Source organism: Ambystoma mexicanum, chromosome 6p (genome assembly GCF_040938575.1).
Source record: "Ambystoma mexicanum isolate Mex_15411 chromosome 6p, UKY_AmexF1_1, whole genome shotgun sequence".
Taxonomy (NCBI): Eukaryota; Metazoa; Chordata; class Amphibia; order Caudata; family Ambystomatidae; genus Ambystoma; species Ambystoma mexicanum.
Genome location: NC_090935.1, coordinates 558,443,662 through 558,466,139, shown reverse-complemented (window position 1 = coordinate 558,466,139; position 22,478 = coordinate 558,443,662). Strand labels below are relative to the sequence as shown.

The following is a 22,478-nucleotide window of genomic DNA, read 5'->3' as shown; positions in this document are numbered from 1 at the left end:
ATCAAAAGATCTAGGAGTCTAAGGTTAAAGGAAATTAGCACAGAAATAAAAATTCTCCCTAACAGGAACAAGCACTGCCAAAGCCAATCGGTTCAGAAGGGGGCCCTTTAGAGAGCCAGGACAGCCAAAGTCAATGGGCCAGTTCAAAGTTTGGATGCTCCCTTAGAAAATGTTTTGATATAGTCAATAGTTCAGTAGAAAAATCACAGAAGCTCACCAGGAGCCACCTTGAAGAAGCACCAGCAGGGAGGCCAGTGCAGGTGAGTTAAGTCAACTCAAAAGGGGTTTAAAATCGTACTGCCCAAGCTAAGAAGCACCACAATTGGCAAAAGGTAGATGTACCCCAAGCCCCACACTACCTGAGAACTAAATAGTTGCTTCCAGCTGGATGCCTTCCTGTTGCAGTGTAGCAGGCCTTGTACCTGGTCCTTGGTCGTGGTGAAGAAATGGAGGATGCTTGGCGGAATTCTGCGGCAGCACTCGAGAAGAACTCTGCAGCAATGGATTTTCCTCGATTCAGTTGCCTTTTGTGGTTATGGCGTCTTTCTCAGCACCAAAGAAGAACTAAGCTATGGTTGGAAGTTAATTGATCCTGGACTTGGATGAGGACTCTGGATGAATATTTCCTGCTTCTGCAGGGTCCTCTGGATGCCCAGGAAGTTTTGGCCAGATTTGCACTTCCAAAGACAATGCACTATGATGGTCAGGGATACCCGGGCATTGGGATTCTGCAGCCTTGGAAAAAGACAGCAAGACGGGGGTTGCGCCAAAATGAAGCGTGTCTTAAGGCTAGTTGGTCCCACCAGCCCAAAGGAGGAAGTCGTCCATTGCAGGTCTTCCCAGACGAAACACAAAGAGGGTCAGCACAGTTGCAGGGCTTCACCGGGCACTTTGCAGTCTAAGAGGGTTCTGCTGGTATCTCTTCACATCTTAACCACTGGAGGACAACATCCGAGGAATGATTCTGCCTTTAGTCCCAAAACCCTTGCCTTTAAGCAAGTTCCATTCATTCACAGCCCTAGACTGTCAATCACCCAGCAGGATGGTTGTCTGTGCGGACAGCCAGCCGGCCAACCAGAACTTGTTTCACTCAGGTACACCTAGAGACAAAAGGACAGGGAAGATCAGGGACCCTCGCTCACTTCCTGCCTTTCCAGACACACTGGAGCATGCGTGTGCTTCCAGGCTGAATCCCGCCAAAGGCAAAATGCACAAAGGACTCAAATCCCATTCAAACGGAGTAAAGGTCCAGAAAGAACTATTTGGCAACAAATGGCGAAAAAAGAAGATGGGGCCATTTTGGGAAAATGTTCACCCTTGGATGCTGTACTGCAGCTGAGAAATCAGCCTGGAGATACATTGCACAAAGATAGTAAAAAAAGAAACCACTGCCACAGCCATTTAATTTAGTGTAACAGAACGTTACATGAGCCATAACACTATTTCTTCATCCTACATGAGAAGTGGGAAAGGTAGTTACTACGTAACCCACCCCCCTGACCCCCCCAGCACTCCACATAGGGTGGTGTGTGCTGGACCTACAAAAGAAAAGGCAAGTCATCCAAGGAAATGTATTTAAATATTAAGAGAAGTCCTGTGGACTCCAGTGGCACTTAACAAAAGGTGCTTTGTGTCACCATGCAAAAAGCAGATGCCTATGGAGTTTACCAGACTTCATTAAACAGTAAGAAACACAAAATCCTAATCAGAAAAACAAAAACGGAGTGTCCTATTCTGTGGGTCAGGAGGATCCTGTGACGGTGGAGGAGTAGCTGGAGCCTGCAGCTGGGGTACCGGGACTGGAGGCTGTGGAGTAGGCTGGTACGGAACCACCTGAGGAATCGCCTGGGGGGCCGGAGGCAGAGGCTGCGCAGGGGCCGGGGCCGCCGACGGAGGAGCTGGAAACATTGGAGGGAGCACGTCCCTGATGGCATCCCTGAGGATAACGCCCATCCGAGGGGACTTCATGAGCCAGAGGAACCTCACAAAGAACCGGTCTTCACAGGCCAGAGGAGTGGTAGGGGATAGAGTCAGGGTAGCGGGAGGCTGCTGGAGCCGCTGCACACCCTGCCCATACAGACGCAGCGGGAACCTGCCCTGTGCAAAAGAAGCATAGGCTGTAGGCCACGTACCTGGTTGAGGCCAGTCCCACCTCGACACTCGTTCCTCACCAAACTCCTGGAATGGCCTCAGACAGGTGCTGATGTCTGGCACGACTGCCATTTTGTCAAGCTGTCACGTGCCTGCGTCGTGCTGCTCAGCTCGCTGGACCCAGCCTCCTCCATGACTAGAGTGTGGATCGCAAGGCCTACCCTGCTCCTCGGGCCCAGACCCGGTAGGTGTGACAACCTCAGCCCGGGGGAGCTGCCTTTAGGCACCCCCTCTGACGCATTGCCGGTACTAGGGAGTGGCCCCTCAGACATGATGCTGGTACAAGGGCGGAGCCCCTCGGGTGAATACCTGGTACATGAACCTTTCCGGTCCCTCAACACTGTCACCGGGAGGATCAGAGGATCCCTCGGCCTGTAGGCCGGTAGCTGGAGCACCCTCGGTGCACGTGCTGGTATGAGAACCTGAGCCGGGTGCGATGGAAAATAGAGGCCCTAACTTGGGCCTGTGTTAGGAAGAATTCTCATAAATGTGCTTATTCCCTTCACCTTAGAGACCCCCAAGCAACTTTGCTGGATTTTGAGGACTTTATTTTATTACCTGGAGAGAGAGCCTTTTTTCCCCACACATGTATTTTTATGTGCGTTTTACTCTTGTGTTCTTTGATTATGGAGTTATCTAAAAAACTCCATAGGCATCATCTTTTCATTGTTGTGTCACACCGCACCTTTAGGGCAGTGGCACAGGGATGTCCTTTGGACTTCCCATGGTTTAAATACCTTCTCTGGGATGAACGATTGTTCCCCGGCGAATGTAAAGTTAAATTGACTTTACTATGTCTTTTTAAATTCATAGACCCAGCAAACACTATCTTCCTATGGAGTGCTGGAGAGGTGGAGAGGCTACTTAGTATCCCCTATGTCTAAACACTCTTGTAGCTGCCAAAAGCTACCCTTTTCTATTGAAATGACTGGTGGCAGTGGTTTTATAACGAACTACCATGATTTTTCCTGACCGTGAACACCAGTAGCTAAAAATCGGGGCCGCCATGTTTTTCAATATGGCGCCCAGGACCCCTCTAAAGACAGACTCCGGTCATCTTTTCACCGTTTCTTTGTGGAAAAGTCTGTCCGGTGTTTAAATCTGCGCGCCAAACCAGGTTTGGTCCCTTTGTTCGTGAGCCTTTGGCAGCTTCAGGACTGAAGTCCTCCCCTGGCGTCTGCATGTCTGGGGTGGACAGGAAGTGAGGGAGGTGCTTGAAACTCCATGTGCTTTGTCTCCTAGGAGACCCAAATGCACTCTGGCATGATTGGCTGGCTGACTGTCCGGCAAGGACAGCCACCCTGCTTGGTGAGTGACAGCTAGACTGGAATTATTGGGAGAAAACTGTTTAAAGGGCGAGTCTCCAGGACTGGAAGGCCGAGTCGACCACTGGAACGAAAGAACCGAAGAGCTGGAAGAGGACAGCTGCTGCAAGCACTGGACCGTTGGTTTGCCCGGTGAAGCCCTGCTGCAACTATGAATTTCCAGACCTCACTTCGACAGAGAAGCTCCTTCCTTTGAGTTGGTGGGACCAATCAGCTCAGAAGATGCCTGGATACCATTCTCAATGCTGGTTAAGGTTTAGCCAGAGAGGGAAACCAGTTTGTGTCTTGAAGTAACGGCTACTGAACAAAGTGACTCCATTTTGTTTGCTCCGACAACGATCCCGCGCAGTGCAGGAGTTCCCCCGACGTCCTCCCCTTTGTCCCCACCACTGAGGCTCAGGAACAGCGAGATCTGCAAGAACCGCCAGGAACCAACGTCTTCAGCTGCATCTTTTTGCCTCACATTAAGCTACTGTGCCATGTATCTAACTTTTGACTTTATTCTCGTCTCCTGTTCTTAAACTCCTCTTCACTTAGGCTCCCTTCCGTCTCTGTACTCTGGTATCCCCCATGATACTCTTATTTCTAGTCTGATAAAACTCACCTCATTCCTTTTATATTACTCTTGTTTATATCAAGACTAACACATCACTTACTTACTCTCAATTGTCTTTCCCTCTTTTGTCATGACCCCCCCGCGCTTCTGTTCTCCCTCCCCCCCCATGTTCCGGGGATACCACAACTTTTGGATGCCACTGCTCCACTGGCTCATTGCTTTCCTTAAAATCATTTATATCTGCTTACGCTAATGGATTAACTTTCACTGCACTCTTCACTTTTGTCATTTTCAACCCTTTTATTGCAAAGGTCCATTAAGTTTGTTACTTGGAATGTCAAAGGGTTTAATGACCCCATTAAACGCAGCAAGATAATTACCCAACTTACAAAAATTAAAGCAGATATTGCATGTCTTCAAGAGACTCATCTGAGCTCTGATCACGAAAACCTCAAAAATCGGAGCCTCTTGGACAGCCATACTTTTCCTTCTCCAATGCTCTAGACAAAAAAGGTGGTGTCTCTATTTTGATCAATAAACACCTAAACTTCACATTAATCAAAGAAGACAAAGATCCCGATTAAGACAAAGATCCCGAAGTCCGTAGGATCATTAGAGAAGCTATTATTAACAACTTGCCAGTAACTATAATCAATGTCTATGGTCCCCACGCCCTAACCCCCTTTTCTGGTCCAATTTTAATCTATAGCTTGCCCAGGTGAATCCAGATAGACTCGTTATGTGGAGATGTCAACCAAGCTTTTGACTTTACCCTTGATCGCAAATCTACCTCCAATTTTGTCAACTCCAAATCCCGCAATAGTTTCCTACACTAGTAAGGTAGTCCTACTCCTGTGTCCCGTTTAGACCATAATTGTGGGAGACTCCCAAGCACACCTCACAGGTAAAACGGGTGGATGGAAACTAATCTACTGAAAAAGGTTCTTGAGAACAGCCTGGCCAAATTGGGTATCGGCCCTGGAGCTCAGGTCCAAGCAATATTGCTTACAAAAAGCTGATGGGGACGCCCACGTAGCCTCCTTGGCAATGGTTTCCCAGGGAACATACTTTTGGAAGGTGTTAGGCAGAATTGCATGCAGTAACGTCTGGGTACACCACACACAATTAGGAATACAGGTGTAAGCAAAAACAAACCTTTGGTATAAGTCCGTACCACACACTTTTTGGTAGAAAGCTGAGCAGCCAGGCTTATCTCAAGAGGGAATGTGAGCAGTAAATGTAGTTACACAGAAGTATCATAATCACAGTGGTTCACGTAGACACACTCAAGGTTTCTTGGTAAAAAATACATATACATTTATTTACACAATCATTTAGAAAACATGCTCTAGTAGAAAAAAACAATATTAAACACCAAAACACTACAGTAACAAACTGAGTTGTAGGGACAGTTTGTGCTCCCCTGAAAAAGGAGCCACATGGCACTTCAATTACTTTCAATAGGAATGGAAAGACCTAAGTTTGTACAATGGATTAGAAAACACTTCTGTTAGGCAAAGCAAAGGTTCAGTGTACCAGGAAGGTCAGTTCAGTTCAACAGGCCAGGCCAAAGTCAATAGTCTAGTGTTCTTGAATAGGACAGATCTATTCTGGTAACAGAAGTCTTTGTAAAAGTTCTTAGAAGTAGTTTAGATGAAAAAGAAAGATATGCTGGGTCACAAGCGGATTAGGCCTGTAAATTGGGAAAGTTTCATGAAATGTCACCGCGAGAGTTAGAATCTCTCAACCGGAGGTCACAGTACCTTAAGGTGAAGCAAAAAGATGCAACTGAAGATGTTGGTTCCTGGCAGTTCCTGCAGATCTCTTTGTTCTTGAGCCTCAATCGTGGGGACAAGCGGGAGGATGTCTGTGGACTCCTGCACTGCGCGGGGACTGGTCACAAAGCTGGCAAAGTGGCAATTTTTTTGATTCCGATAGTCCTCCTCCCTGGCTATTCGGTTTCCTGCAGCACTGAGGAAAATACAACCACCTCCAAGAATGGTATCCAGGTGGCCTACCAGTTGATTGGTCCCACCAACTTAACGTGAGAAGTCGTCCTTGAAGGACTTCTCTGTCGAGATGAACTTGGCAATTTGGACCTGCAGCAAGGCTTCACCAGGCAATCTAATGGTCCAGGAGTTGCAGCAGCCGTCCTCTTCCAGTTCGTCTTCGGTTCTTTCGTTCCAGTGGCCGACTGCCTTCCAAGCCAAGAGACTCGCCTTTTAAACAGTTTTCTCCCATTCATTTCAGCCTAGCTGCCACTCGCCCAGCAGGGTGGGTGCCCTTGCCGGACAGTCAGCCAATCACACGGGGGGAGGAGTTCCGGCAGGGGAGAGGGGTTCTGGCGATGAACTTTGGCGGAACCCCTCGCCCTGCTGGCTGTGCTTCCTTGCTGCTGCTGGAACCGAGTGCCAGGGGTCAGGAACATCAGGAACTAGTGCATTGTCTTAAAGCCGGACCTGAGCTCCAGGAAGATCCTGAGGACCCTCCTGAGGCAGGACGACCCAAGCCTGAGCCACCTCAACAAAGTGTCGGACCCCAGCAGCAAGGGGAGCCCATCAAGTGTCCAAGAACCACGGTGGTGCTATTGACCGGTAGCTGAAACCGCAAAGTGCTGCTGATTTAGAAAGAGCCCGTAGCAGCACAGGACCTTCGAACTGCAGTGCAGGAGTCCTCAGGTTAGAAGAAAAAACTGAAGCTGGATTCTCTCCTGTGCAGCAGCAACAGATCCTGTCTCCCGATTCCCCAGCCTGGTGACGAAAGGAAGGACTCTGAATGGGATGTCACAGCAGCAGTCGTTAGAAAGGGCCCTCAGCATGGATTTCTTCAGTCCCCTTGGTCGTTCTGTGGTTTTGGTGCCCTTTTATCAGCTCCAACAAAGGACGCTTATTGCCCCGTCGATCTTCGATTCTGAAGTCCTGCACTCTGGTGTCGGGACTTGGATGAGTAGGATCATGCCTCTGGAAGTCCAACAGGAGCTCAAAGTTCTGGATGGATTCGGCATTGCAAAGACGTTGCACTGCAAATGGGTATTTGCGGTTTGCAGCCCTGGAAGGTCAAAGCAACTCGGGGATGGCTCGATCTGCAGTTCGTCTTGGTGCTGGTAGGTCCCACCAGCCAAAGGGAAGGAGTCGTCCTCTTCTGAGCTCCTCTGTCGATAAGAAAACAGAATCAGGACAGCAGCGGTCACTTCACGGTTACTGGAAGGGTCTAGAGGAGTCTCTGGACGTCTTCGGATCTTCTGTTCCCGTGGCCAACTTGCTTTCTACCTCACTCCCACTCACTTCTCTGCAAACTCTCAGCATTTTAGAGAAAGGGGCGGGTGACTGTCCAATCAGGCCAGCCAGACCCCCAGTGGGAACTGGTTCCATTCAGGTACTCTGGCAGAAATAGGGCAGACTCCTCCTCCTCCTCCTCTTCCTGCCTTCACAGACACATTGGAGTCTAGGTAGGGACACTCAAGGGTTCCTGCCAAAGGCAAAACACACACAGACCTCCCCATGCCAGTAGGGTAGACGAAGGGCTAACAAAGGACAACCACATGAGAAATGGAGAAAAAAAAGAAATGAGCCACCATGTCAGAACATAGGTGACCATATTGTGCATATACAGGATTGTGAACAGTCTGCGGTATAAATTATCACAATAGCTGGTAGAACACAACTGCCACAAGCCATCACTGTGGGGTTGTCACTGTGACTAGAAAGTCACAGGAGCAGCGAGAAGGGGGATACTAGGTATCCCCTTAGCACTCCACATAAGGTTTTGTATGCTAATCAATCATAAGTATATGTTTTAGGAAGGGTGTAAAGTATCCCTCTTTCCGTAAGAGCAGTAGTTCTAAGGAAAGTAAGAAAGGTATAAAACTGAGAACCCAACGGGTTCTCAACAACACTACAAAAAGGATGCGCTGTGCTGCAAAAGTAACTGGGATGCCTTTAACAGATCTGGAGGAAAGCAGACTGCATAGAATAAGGCAGTACAAAAAGAACTGAGTTCCGAAACGTCAGAGCAAATAAGAATGAATGAGGGGAAAAAAGGCTCCCCTCATTCAAGAAAGAAAAAGGTCCGTAAATCCAGCAAAAAGTGCTGGGGGTCTCATTAGGAGAAGGGATTAAGCATAACCATTATAGATCTCCCTAACAATGGTGGATAAGGCACACGTGAGTGTGGGGTTTTTAGTATCTGACCAAAGCAGATATCTGTTTTGCACATGCTCAAAAGTGTTATCTTTCGACTCATTGGATGTTGAATGGGCCGGACTTTGAAGTATTCAAGATTCGCATGTTAAAAGTAATTATGAGGTAGGATAAGTGAGTGGGAGAACAAACTATCATCAAAAGCATTAAGTTCATTGTGCCTACCTGGTTCAATAACTGCAGATATAAATGACTGGGCTTCTCTTACTCTCTTCATGACTTCTTCAAGCTCCTTAGCAGCAGCCTGGGGAGTCAATTCTGGAGGTTTGACTATTGCATTGTTAGAATGGTTTATTCTATAAACAAAAAAAAATAATATCGAAGGTTAACACCAATATTGCTGAAGCTTTTCAGTCATTACTAATCCAAACAACAATGCTTAAAGCCATTACACCATTAGGGATGAAGCACAGTGGGGGTAGACCAAGATTATTACTGTTCAGAACAATTTCCAAAATGAACCCTGGGTGGTGAATTTTGTGAGGCCACCCAATTTGGTGAACAGGGAGAGTGAGGGAGCCAAGCCAAATCCAATCAAGGTAAAGAAGCAAAGCGGCAAGGCTTAGTCTCAAGAGGGTTGTGAGTGGTCGAGTGCTACAATGAGTCCACAGAGGAGTAATAATTCAAGTTAGACAGGAAAGTACAAAAATATACAATGATTTATTAAGCCTTTAAAAAACACTAAGCAAGTAAACCCACTGGTCAAATATTGTCACACTTCTATAAATAAGAATTATAGACATTTCCCCCATTAGAAGTAAAAAGCATATACCTCAGTAACCAGTGAAGCACAGGTGAGTACTTACTCGTTTCTGCTCTCTCTCCTCGCTCCCCTACTCAGGAATGCACACCTCCATGTACTATTCCATTTACTACTCCGTACTACTCTATTTAAATCCAGCCTCAAAGTCCTCCTCGTTAAGGAGAATTCTCATTTCTGTGCTAATTCCCTTCAACCTTAGAGACCCTGTTAGGCAGAATTGCATGCAGTACCCTCTGGGAACACCAAACACAATTAGGACTACAGGTGTAAGCAAAAACCAACCTTTGGTATAAGTCTGTACCACACACTTTTTGGTAGCGAGATGAGCAGCCAGGCATATTTCAAGAGGGAATGTGAGCAGTAAAGGAAGTTACACAGAAGTATCACAATCGCAGTGGTTCAAGTAGACCCTTCCACTAAAGGTTTCTTGTTAAAAAATACTTATACATTTATTTACACAATCATTTAGAAAACATTCATTAGTAGAAATCAACTCAATATTCAACACCAATATACTACACCACAAAACAAGTTGTAGGGAAAATTTGAGCTCCCCTGAAAAAGGAGCCAAATGGCACTTCAATTACTTTCAATAGGAGTAGAAAGACATAAGTTTGTACAATGGATTAGAAAATACTTCTTTTAGGCAATGCAAAGGTTCAGTGTACCTGGAGGGCCAGTTCGATTCAATATGCCAGGCCAAAGTCAATAGTCGTGTGTTCTTGGATAGGACAGAACAGTTCTGGTACAAATGGAGAAGTCTTTGTAAAAGTTTTTTGAAGTAGTTCAGACGAAAACTAATGATATGCTGGGTCACAAGCTGATTAGGCCTGCAAGTTCAGAAAGTTTCACAAAATTTCACCTCAAGAGTTAGGATCTCTCAACCGGATGGCACAGTACCTTAATGTGAAGCAAAAAGATGCAGCTGAAGACGTTGGTTCCTGAGCCTCAGTCATGGGGACAAGAGGGAGGACGTCGGGGGACTCCTGAACTGCGCGGGATCACACAAACACAATGGAGTCACTTTGGTTCAGTAGCCATTGCTTCAAGACACAAACTGGTTTCCCTCTCCCTGGCTAAACCTTAACCAGCATTGAGAATGGGATCCAGGTGTCTTGAGCTGATTGGTCCCACCAACTCAACGGAAGAAGCCGTCCTTGAAAGAGCTTTTCTGTCGACTGAAAATCTGCCGATTCGGAGGTGTAGCAGGGCTTCACCGCGTAAGCCAACAGTCCAGTTGTTGCAGCAGCCTTTCGTTTCAGTCTGCCTTCCAGTCCTGGAGACTCTCCTTTTAAACAGTTTTCTCCCATTCATTCCAGCCTAGATGTCACTCACCCAGCAGGGTGGCTGTCCTTGCCGGACAGTCAGCCAACCAATCACGCCAGAGTGCATTTGCGTTTCCTAGGAGACCAAGCACAGGGAGTTTCGAGCTCCTCCCTCACTTCCTGCCCACCCCAGACACTCAGATGCCAGGGGCGGACTTTAGTCCTTATGGCCGCTAAAGGCTCACAAACAGAGACCAAACCTGGTTTGGAGCGCAGAGTTAAACACCAGAAGGACCTTTCCACAAAGAGACCAGAGTCTGTTTTTACAGAGGTGTCTTGGGCGCCATATTGAAAAACATGGCGCCCCGATTTTTAGCTACCAGTGTTCGAGGTCGGAAAATCATGGTAGTTTGTTATAAAACTACTGCCACCAGTCAATGGGAAAGGGTAGCTTTTGGCAGCTACAAGAGTGTTTAGACATAGGGGATACTAAGTAACCCCCCTCCAGCACTCTATAGGAAGATAGTGTGTGCTGAGTCTATGAATTTAAAAAGACTTTACTAGTCAATTTAACTTTACATTATCTGGGAAACATTAGTTGTACCCAGAGAAGGTATTTAGACCTTCGGAAGTCCAAAGGACATCCCTGTGCCACTGCACTAAAGGTGCTGTGTGACAACAATGAAAGGATGATGCATATGGAGTTATCTAAAACTCCATAATCAAAGAACACTAGAGTAAAACACATCAAAATACGAGAGTAGGAAAAAAGGCTCACACTCTCTCCAGGGGAAAAAAACATAGTCCTCAAAATCCAGCAAAGTTGCTGGGGGTCTCCAAGGTGAAGGGAATAAGCACATTTATGAGAATTCTCCCCAACAGACCCCCAGCTCTTTTGCAGATTTTATTCTGGAGTAAGTGAGACCCTTTTCTCACTCATGTATTTTTGATCTGATTTGGACCCTGTGTTTTCTTTGTTTCTGGAGTCTGACAAACTCCATAGGCATCTACCTTTTGTATTGTGACAAAAACCACCTTCAGTGCAGTGTCACCGAGAAGTCCTTTGGACATAAGGTGGGGGTGGCGGGGGCATGCAAAATAGCTGCAGCCTGAAAGTGCTCCATCTGAGGCCTCGATAAATGGCATATCATCTGCTCTTCCAAGTAGCTGCCAGCCGGAATTAGACGCTGCACCAAAGCAGAAAATCCACAGAATCCAGGAGTGTCACTGCGTTCCTGTGGACCCTATAGTTAGCAAGCCATCCATCCAAACTCACGGCCCCACAGCGAGAAGAAGGCCAAAACGTGGCGGGAAGCCCAACCCCCACCGGCTGCTGCAGAGACATCGGTTGGGCCGTAGCCCGCCCGCTGCAGGGGGCGTCCGCCTCCAGGATCGGATAGAAATTACATAGTCACCCTCCTGGGAGGGGACCCGAATTCTGCTGGTCTGCCCTAACTCTATTGCGGGCGCGCTAGGGGTGTTTGCGGAGCCCTGGCCACTACTCATCGAGCATCTTGCCCGTGGTGCACACGGCGCGCAATCCGCTCGTCTCCTACGTGGGGCTCCTGGATCCATGATCCGTGCAGAGGGGCTGTCCCACGGACCACTGAAGCGCCTGGCGTAGCGCGCCACCAACATCCTCCTTGCAGAGAGGCACTGAACCCACCTGCTTCTGGAGGCGGCTCCAGATCCATTGCGGGTGCAGCACTACCCAGCGCGGGGGACATCCGGATTTAGCACCACTGATTTGGCGGAAGACCCACCCTGGCGACCTCGCCAACCTTATCCTGCACTGAGGCGCTCCATCAACAGCACAGCGGGGGCCGGCCCGGAGCGTGGCTTACGCTGCCGAACCACTACTGGATCCATGGTGAGTGGGGTGGGGAATAGCCACAAAAGGCGCTCCCCCCATGATCCGGGCCCTGGGAACCTATTTCACACCCAGATTGAGAGTCCCTTCAACATTAACTCTGGGACTGAGCTACCGCGATCACTGGGAGGTGAGGAACTAGACTACAGGCATAAGGAAAGGAGAACATAGGAGTGCAGCGAGGCACATACCCGTTGGCCGCATCCTGCTGACCTCTGGCGGGACAACCGATTGCAAGATCATAGGGGATACAACTGGAGCCGGACCACGTGGGTCCAACCCCGCCCACCTTAACCAATGCTGGCCGTGCCTAGCCCACCCCTAGCACCGCAGACTCTTTTCAATACCCCCGAGGTGGCTGTTACCAGGCTGGATTCCTGAATGCTCCCCAGGGAGCCCCAGCTGTGGTCAACCTTCTGCTCCAGCGATAATTAGGGCACCATATCTATCCCAGAGGAGTTGGCACAAGCCTGAGGCTTACAATACCTGCACATCTACAGTCACCCTGGGCCTGAATATTCCGTTCCATATGCCAGACACCCCGAGCCGGGGCCAGTTCAAGCTGAATACGTGGTGATATACCTTTGCTTTATCACCACATCCAGCGGGGACACCTCGTAATGCCCATATCCCGGCCGAGATGGTGTGGTAGCCCCAAGGAGGTCAAGGGACCCCAGCACCACAAATGACGCCTCGACATCGGGGAGACCTATTGGAATGGGAAAGCAAAAAAGACAGTCGAAAATGGAGCAGTTTGCCAAATCGGATTGGGACCCACCAAAACAGGAGGAAACCATGGCTCTTCTCAGTTGGACATTTCGGCTCGCAACCAAACCCTTCAGGGGTTAAAAAGCAGTACTGACAACCTCAGAGCCAAAATTGAAGCCTAAACGTGTAATCCAAATCGACAAGCTATTTGTCATGATGACTGAAGCAGAACATAGAATCGGGGATGGATAGGATAAAAGTGTCGTGCTTCAACGTGAGGTCGCCTCCCTACAAATGGTACAAAGATTCGTGGCCACGAATGAAGACCTTGAAGGGAGATCCAGGAGAAATAAATTCCCCTCGAGGCTCCCCTTGAACGACGCAGATGGAAGATAATCCCACCTCTCAGTTGAATGGCGAGGCTCCCCACGGGCCATGTCTCGCACTTCACATGGCAGTTACTGGAGTCGCTTTCTAAATAAAGGAACGTAAATGACGAGTAACTGATATGGTTAAACGCCTCAAGACAATAGGAGGCACAGCTGGCGCTGGCACCCCCCATGCCCAGTGGCAAAGTATTCCTGTTGGGTGTAGTTGTATTATGTTGTTGGGGGGGCGGGTGGGGTGTTAGAGGGACGGTAGATTGGTGTTTCTGGGGCGGGGTGGAGGGGGGGGGCAGAGTTCGAGGTTTGTTGAATGTTGCAACACAGCTCCCCAAGGGAGCGGCGGGTGACTGGCTTCCATTGACTCACGACTCTGGGTACACACAGCATTCTACAAGATTTTAGCTCACTGTCTAGAAGTTAAAACTGGCATACACCACGTTTCAGTTATACATCTCAGCCTGGACCCCGACATGACCCCACGGAGGCTAGGTACACCTAACACAGATGTAACACTAGTATCATGGAACATTCAAGGCTTCACTAATGGCGGGAAAAAAAACAGGTTGATCTCGAACTATGCCAACAACCACCATGTAAATGTCCTCTGCCTCCAGGAGACCCACTTGGGCAAAGATCACAGACTACCATCCATGGCAGGGTGGGCCATCCACAGATATGGCTCACCACACATCCCACTCCGGAGGGGTAGCAATTTATATACACCGCTCTTTGGAATTTAAACTGCATACCCAGAGGACAGACACAGAGGGCCGATTTGTCTTGGTAGCTGGGATGATAGCGGGCTGGTCTGTTCTTTTTATTAATATATATGGCCCTAATACAACTGTCCAGACTTTTTTCAAACTTAACTTGCTCTGAGCACCTACGCTCCTTCCTAGGCTATGAGGTGATGTGGGCTGGGGATTATAACATAGCGCTGTCCCTCCTCCTGGATAGGTCCTCCTCCGTACAAACCTCCCTTCCAAGGGCAGCCCATAAATGGAAATCCCTTGCAGCAGACTACGACCTCATTGATGTGTGGCACCTCCAACACCCCAACAGTTGCAAATTCACTTTCTACTCAAGTGTCCACGGGAGCTCGTCCAGGATAGACTATATACATATGTCCACAGAGCTGGCCCGGGTAACCCGCAGGGCACAGATACTACCCCAGACATTATCTGACCACTCCCCAGTTCTTGTTCAATTCACGGGTCCGGAATCCCCTCCTAAACAGCTGAATTGGAGATTCAGAGCCTGTGCCCTGGAGGACATACCATTACGTGAAGATTTACATAAATCCATCATCGAGTTCTTACAAATAAACGTAGACTCAGTCCCCGACCCTAGAGTTGTATGGTGAAACCTTTAAAGTTTATATTCGGGGATGGTGCATCTCCCAAGAGGGTGGAGTATTCAAAAGTATTCGTAAATCTATCTATTCCAGGGAAACATAACTAAAAGACCTACAGACCCGCCAAGCTCAGAGAGTCTTCGGAGCTTCTGACTGAGCTGGAGCTCAAAAAGGGAGAAGATCCGTACACTAATTAACAGTGAGGAACGGTACCGGGGCGACACCATTATAACCGCCAGATATGGGGAGACAGACCGCCCCAGTAGGACCCTTGCATGGGCTATCAGGCAGGAGCGCCACTTCAACCCGATCCTAGAAATCGAGATGCCAGACAGGGAACTCACAAGGGATTCCGGGAAAATAAATGACACTTTGCAGGAATATTATGGGAGACTATTCTGCACAGTCGACGGCTGACATGATGACAGTGCGATATTTAGACACAATTGCCCTGGGGTAAAAGATCCCCCCCAGTGACGAAGAATTCCTCAGTTATTTGTCCCCTCCCAAATGGTAAGGCTCTGGGAACAGATGGCATCAAAGCCACATTATACAATACCTTCCCTGGTCTTCTAATTACCCACTTGAGGAGCATGTGCGAGGCGGCCAACTCGACTGGCGTCCTCCCAGAGTACGCTCGGACGGCCCTGGTGACGGTTCTGCTTAATCAAGACAAAGACCCTAGTAATTATAAGTTACTCACCGTAGTGACTAACGTACTCTTAGTCCATAGTCACCTTTCCTCCATACTTTATGGGCGTCCCTTCCAAGGGACAGGAGACAAACTTTTTCACCAGAAAAAAACCTTTGTTTCCTTTAAATTTGAGGCATGCGCTGCCCTGACTCCGCCCTCCGGCACCACGCCTCAGTCCCCATGGACGCGTCGAAAATAGATTTAACATTGCCTAATGACACCAGTATTAGGGGGGGTGGTTGGTGGGACGTATGGAGGAGAGGGGACTATGGACTAAGAGTACGTTAGTCACTACGGTGAGTAACTTATAATTACTCTTATGTCCTGTCCCCATTCCTCTATACTGTATGGCGATTACAACTGAACGTAGCCCCAGGATGGAGAGGAGACCTTCCTTAAGCAAATAGGTTCCCGAGAACCGCCTGTCCGAAAGCGGCATCAGATCTAGAGCCGGCATCCAAACAGTAATGCTTGCAGAAAGCAGAGGAAGAGGCCCAAGTGGCTGCCTGCTTATGACTTGTCAGGGGACATGGCGTTGGAATGCGATGGCTGTTGCCTTGGCCCTGACTGCGTGGGCAAGGACGTTGGCCGGGAGTGGCTTGTGCTGACCCTCACACACTGCTTTGATGGCAGAGACCATCCAGCGGGATATGGAAGCCTTAGAGGCCGGATAGCCTGACCTTGAGCCGCCAACCAAGGAGAACAGGGCGTCTGACTTGAGGAAGCCCTTGGTCCTATCCAAGTAATATTTTTAGGGCACGCCGGACATCAAGGCCTTGCAGCACTCTCGGTGCTTAGTCCTTGGGGATCGGGAAAGAACGTAGGAAGGACTATTTCCTCGTTCAAGTGAAATGCAGATGGAACTTTGGGCAGAAATGCCAGGTGCGTCCGCAGGACTACCTTGTCCTTGTGAAAGTTGGTATATGGTTCTGTGGCAACTAGGACCTGAATCTCGCTGACTCTGTGAGCCGAGGTAAGCCAGACTAGTAAGGACGTCTTGATGGTGATCAGTAATGTCCACAGATGCCATTGGCTCGAAAGGTTTGTGCACCAGGGCGCACAAGACTATATTAAGGTCCCACATAGGGTGCAGTCTCTTGACGGGCGGGTAGAGCCTAGCGAGACCCATCAGATGTTTGACGATAGAGTCAGAGGAGGAAAAACTGCCTTCCTCAGAGTTCCTGTAAGCTCCAATGGCTGCAAGGTAGGTACGGCAGGTGTCTTCCTGTACTCCCGAATGAGCGAGGTGCACCAAAAAGGAGAGCATGTCGTCCAAATTGCAGGTCAAGGGGTCAATTCCCTTGGAGTCTGCCCAGTGGCAGAACCTGCTCCATTTGCTCTTGTACTGGGCCCTGGTGGCTTTGCTCCCGGCTCCCTGTATGATCTCCAGATTGGCCTGTGAGAGGCTAAGGTGTCGAAGCATTACGTGCTCAGGTACCACGCTGTGAGGCCTAGTTTCCCTGGCGAGGGTTGGATGATTCTGCCCCCCCCTGCTGCGCCAGAAGATGTGCTGGACCCGTCGGAAGATGTATGGGATGCACCTTCGAGAGGCTTAGGAGATCCGAAAACCGTGGCCTGGCCGGTCACCATGGAGCTATCAGGATGATGAGTCGGTGAGACTCCTTGATCTTACAGATTACCCTGTGGATCAGGGGAGTGGGCGGAAAGGCGTAGGCTTTCATGCCGGTCCACTGTAGGAGAAATGCGTCGCCCACCGAGGCGGGTCCCTGCCCTTGCCAAGATGCGAACTGGGGACACTTGTTGTGCCAGGTGGCAAAGAGATCCACCTGGGGGTGACCACACCTGTTGAAGATCTGAGTAACGAAGTAATTTAGCTGCCACTCTTAATTGTGCCCCCCCAGCCTGCTGCGCTTGTCCGTCTCAAGGCTGGATTCCCTCGCGAGGTGGACTGCCGAGAGGTAAATTTGGTTTTCCAAGGCACATTCCCACATGCTTATCACTCGTCTGCACAGGAGGAGGGGATTTGGTGCCTCCCTGCTTGTTGACGTAGTACATGCTGGTCGAGTTGTCTGTCTGGATGAGGACATCCTTGCCCCCGACAAGTGGGAGGAATGCTCTAAGCGCTAGCCAGAAGGCGTTCAGCTCCAACCAATTGATGTGGTATTCCTGCTCCTGTAGAGTCCAGGTGCCGTGGATCCAGAGATCGTCCAGGGTGGCTGCCCAGCCCTCGAGCGAGGAGTCTGTGGTGATGGTGGTCTGCGGAGGGGGCGGCCGAAAGGGATTGCCTGTCCGTAGGTTGCAGTCCATGGACCACCAAGTTAGGTCCAGGTGGAGAGATGCGGGAACGTTGATCACATCGGATTGTGAACCGCGCTCCTGATTCCATGAGACCGCGAAGTGCAGCTGAATCCTTCTCATCCTTAGTCTGGTGTGTAGCACGGCTAACAGAACCGCCGCTAGTAGACCCAGGAGATGTTTGTACCACCATGTCGAGGTCACTTCTCTGCTGAGAAAGCATGTGTCCCAAACAAGCCCCACAAATGTCAAGAGTCTGCGTAGGGAGCAGCTGTGACTTCTTGAGGTTGAGCGAGAAGCCCAGGTCCTGCAGTGTGTTCATAAGGGCATGGAGTGATGAACCGCCTCTGAAGATGTAGCCCTGACGAGCCAGTCGCCGAGGTATGGGTAGATGAGGAGGCCCTGTGCTCTGAGGAGGGCCACTACAGCGTTCATGAGCCTGGTAAAGACCCTGGGGGCCGAGTTGAAGCCAAACGGAAGGACTTTGTATTGGAAATGGTAGCCCATGATTCTGAAAAGTAGGAAATAACGATGGGGCTGCCAGATTGGGACGTGTAAGTACGCATCCGTCAGGTCTAGGGAGCACATTTAGTCTCCCCTGTCCAATGTCTCAGCCCTGCAGAGTTTCAACATGGTTACGCCAGCTTTTATAGCTAAGTAGAGGTTGAGGGTGGAAAGGTCCAGCACAACTCTCAGGCCTGCCTGGTTCTTCTGAATGGCGAAAATCCTGGAGTAGGAGCCAAAGCCTAGCTGGGAGGCTGGAACTTCCTCCACTGCCTGGCTCTCTACTAGCGACCGGATCTCCACCAAAAGAGTTGCTGTCCCAACCTATGGGAGTGGAGGGGAGGAGGGAGAAGAGGCTGAGATGGGCAGGCGGTACCCTATGGATACTATGGACACGATCCAGGGGTCTGTGAAATTCTGGCACCAGCAATGTGCATGGAGGGCAAGCCTGCCCCCCCCCCTCCACCGGAGACACGTGGACTCAAAGGGGCGTGTGATGCCGTCTTTCCCTCAGAGGCTGAGTAGGGAGTCTGGAAAAAGCCCTCCTTACTCTGACCCCCCCTTTTTTGTTTGCGCCGGTTCGGAGACGGCGAGCGGTCCGCTGCCTGGATCTGCGTTACTGGAAGCCGCGGAATCCTCCATATGTACAACCCTTCTCTGAGTGCTGCTGATTGGGTTTAAGATTTGGGCATGGTCTTTGTAAGAATGGACAAGGGCTTTGCCGTTTGTGAGCTGTTCTTGTCCAGCTCTTCGTCCGTAGAGGAGTGGAAGAGCACCCCTCCTGCCCCCAAACGGTAGATCTAGGATGCGCTCCTGGACATCCGGGTTGAAGTTCGTCGCCCGGAGCCAGGCTGTGCACCTCATGTCCATGGCAATGCAGATGGCACGGCCCGAGGTATCGATATGAGCTACTGTGGATTCCATGGAGGTTGTGCTCCACGAGCTTAGGCTCCGCTAACCTAGCTTTAAAGCGTTTTTGGCATTGGGAGGGGAGTTGCGGGAGGAAGTCCGCCATTTCCCACCATAACCGTTGGTTGGCGGCAGCCACCATAGCATCTGCGTTGGCCTGACGCAGGTGCAAGGAGGCATACATCTTCTTGCCGTAAGCCTCCAAGATAATCTCCTCCTTGCGTAGCAGCGCTGCAGAGGACGAGGCTGAGGACGACTGAGGCTTGGAGTATAGTGATGCCGCAGCGATCACTGAGGAGTGTGGCTGAGGATGCATCGAGAGCAAGAGTGTATCCCCCTACATCTGCCTGTACTTGGCGTCCAGGTGTCGGTTAACCGGCTAAACTGAGTGGGGCTTGAGCCAACCCTTCTTGACCAGGGAAACTACATCGGTTTGCAGTGGAATCCCCGTGTTGGCAGAGGGGCGTCTTGCAAGGACTACAACCAGAACCCCCTCTGCCGGTTGTTCGACCTCGGGCTGAGGGAGGCCCAGGTACTCCGCCAGCAAGACGTTAATGGAAGGCCCTAGCTGAGGATGGCGTGTCCGGATCCACCTCATTGTCCGTGTCCTGCGGATCCGGGGGATCTTGTGGAGGGGTAGATGGAGCCGGAGGCTGGGGTACAGAGACCGCAGCTGGAGGCTGAGGAGGAGGCGGAGGTTGCAGAGCTGGCTGTGGGGCCGGAGGTGGCGGCTGCACCAGGGTCAGTGAGTCCGATGGAGGTGTCTGGGGTGCCGTTAGCATGGTGGGGAGGACTTCCCCGACTGCATCGATGATAGCCCCCATCTGCGGAGACCTCATGAAGCTGAGGAATTTGTCGAAGAGCACCTCCTCACTGGCTGAAGAGGTGGTAGGGGGTACTGACAGGGTGGCGGGGGGACTGCAGGAGCCGCTGCGTACCCAGTCCGTATGGACGCATGGGAAAGCTGCCCTGTGCATATGAAGGGTAGACTGTAGGCCATGTACTTGGTTGCGACCACTCCCACCTTGACACTCATTCTTTGCCGAATTTGTGGAATGGCAGACGGGTGTTCCTGATTGGCACTGCAGCGATTTTGACGAGCTGTCTGCCACATGCCAGCGACGCAATACACAGCCCGCTGGGTCCGGCCTCGTCCAAGACTCTTGCGTGTGGTTCACTGGGCCTACACTTCTCCTCAGGTCTCGGCCCAGTAGGTGACACCCTTGACCCGGGAATCGGTACAGCAACGACTACGCGCCGCCCAGACGTATTGCCGGTATTAGGGCATAGCCCCACAGCCATCGCGCCGGTTAAAGGGCGGAGCCCCTCGGGTGTAAGCCCGGCACAAGAACCTTCCGCTCCCTCGAAACTGCGTCCAAGAGGTTCCGAGGACCCCTCGACCCGAGGACCGGTAGCTGTAGCAGCCTTGGTGCAAGTGCCAGTGGAAGGACCTGGCCAGTCCCTCCTGCACGGGAGAGTCCCTGGGAAGGAGTCTCCCTTGCGGGGTGCGCAGGAAAATTATCAGCCCTACCTTGGACCTCGGACTTTGCTTCACGAAGTTCTTGAGATCCTCTGGAGGCGACTTCTGGAAGAGCTCCCTCCACCTCGATAGTCTGTTCTTCAGAGCCTTCGAGGACAGCGAGTCACACGCCGAACATGATTGCCAACCGTGGTCTGGGTCAAGGCAACGTAGGCAGAGGCATGAGGGTCTGAAGTTGGGAAGAGCCCAGTTGCAGGATGGACACCCGCTGTACCCTGTAGAAGTCTACATGCGCCAGGGAGGAGCGTGACGCCTGAGGACCGAGTACTTGAATGATAGAAAAGACAAAAAAGACAAAGCGAAGAAGTATCCGCGCGTGGAATTACATGGCCGAAGCCAAACCCAGGAGTGCTAGTGAATTCCAACCGTTCCAGTCGACACGGAAAAGGCGACTGAGCTGTGGTGCCAGCGGGCAGAGTCGGGGCAGCGTATGCTGCCTGGGCCGAGCCCCAGCGCGCCTCTAAATTTAAAGGGGAAGAAGGTTTTTTCTGGTGAAAATGGTACTGTCTCGTCCCTTTGAAGGGACGCCCATACAGTATGGAGTAAAAGGGACGGGACATAAGAGTAAATGCTCGTCTTACAGGCCACTCTCTCTGGTGAACGTTGACATTAAGATCATAGCAAAACTATTGGCGGACAGGCTTTTGCCCTACATGCCCAGCCTGGTCCTTCCAGATCAGGCGGGATTTATACCCGGCCGCTCCACACAACCTATGGAGATTACTTACCCTAATGCATAATGTGAACCAGTCCGTCCCCATGGTGGTTGCCACTTTGGATGCTGAAAAAGCATTTGACTGTCGACTGGCAGTTTCCGTTTGAGGTCCTCCGCCGAGCTGGCCAGGGCAATACATTCTTACACTGGGTTCGATTGCTCTACACGACTCCTAGAGACTTGGTGTACACTAACTGCAAACAATCTGATCCCATTCTCCCATCCCGAGGTACTAGGCAAAGCCGCCCCTTTTTCACACACCTCTATCGTCTCCTTATACGCAGAGACGACATGTTAATACAAACTAACTTACGTCCAATAGAGGAAGAGATCTCCAAATTCAGAGCCCTATCTGGACTAAGGATCAACTTGGCCAAGTCAAAAGTCCTCCCTCGCACCACGAGTGTAATCAGACAGGACATTAACAGCGACTTTGCATGGTGCCCAAAAGGGATTTGCTACCTTCGCATTGGAGTGTTCACATCCCCCACTAGAATCTTCGAGTAGAACTACAAAGTGAACACATGGATCTGCCTCCCCATCACTCAGGTCGCTAGGATTTCACTTTTAAGAATGGTAGTCTTACCAAAGCTTCGATACATCTTTAACAACGTCCCGATTTGGCCCCCAGCAAACTTCTGGGGCAAACTGAAGAGTACGATGATTAAATTGATATGGGCCGGCAGACAACCCGCCTCTCGTTAGATACACTGTGCCGTCCGGACCCCCAAAGAGCCCTTTAGGTACCCTACTTTTTTTTGTACTTCCTGATTGCCCAAGCCCAATACGCTGTGTGGTGGTGGACCCCCCACAACCAATTTACCCCCACACAATCCTTGAGAAAGCCCTTGCCTCCTGGAGGGCATGTGGGAATGCTGAGATAGGGCTGACATACAGCCAGTAGCAGTTACCCTTAGGGCCTGGGACCGATTGGCACACCTGGTACTCCATGGAACTCCCCCACCATGGCCATCTACCATGTCCGGGGCATACCACTCACGCATAACACAATTTTCATTCAACATTTCAAACTCCTACAGATCGAGATGATGGGGGGAAATTGCCCTGCAGAGCAGTTTAATCTCCTGGGAAGACTTCAAAGCCAAGGGTGAATGGACCCCAATAATGCTATTCCTGTACTATTGTCATGATGCCCGCTCCCGGGGAGCCGGTTCAAGCCCTGCGTCCCCGAAAGCGGGCATCCAGTCCCCAAGGAAGGACCCAGCAACCCCATATAGGGGCCCTTTGGACAGTGTACTGGCGCCTATGGCGCCAGGCTCATT

The 22,478-nt window shown here is 50.5% G+C and overlaps 1 protein-coding gene across 3 annotated transcripts in view; it reads right to left on the bottom strand.

Moving 5' to 3' along the window:
* SREK1 (splicing regulatory glutamic acid and lysine rich protein 1) overlaps positions 1 to 22,478 on the bottom strand; it is a 338,699-nt gene that overhangs the window by 165,562 nt on the left and 150,659 nt on the right. For all 3 annotated transcript variants that reach the window (XM_069627375.1, XM_069627376.1, XM_069627377.1), the window contains one exon: positions 8,397 to 8,527. In XM_069627375.1, the coding sequence (XP_069483476.1) occupies positions 8,397 to 8,527 (131 nt within the window). The remainder of the gene's footprint in view (positions 1 to 8,396; positions 8,528 to 22,478) is intronic.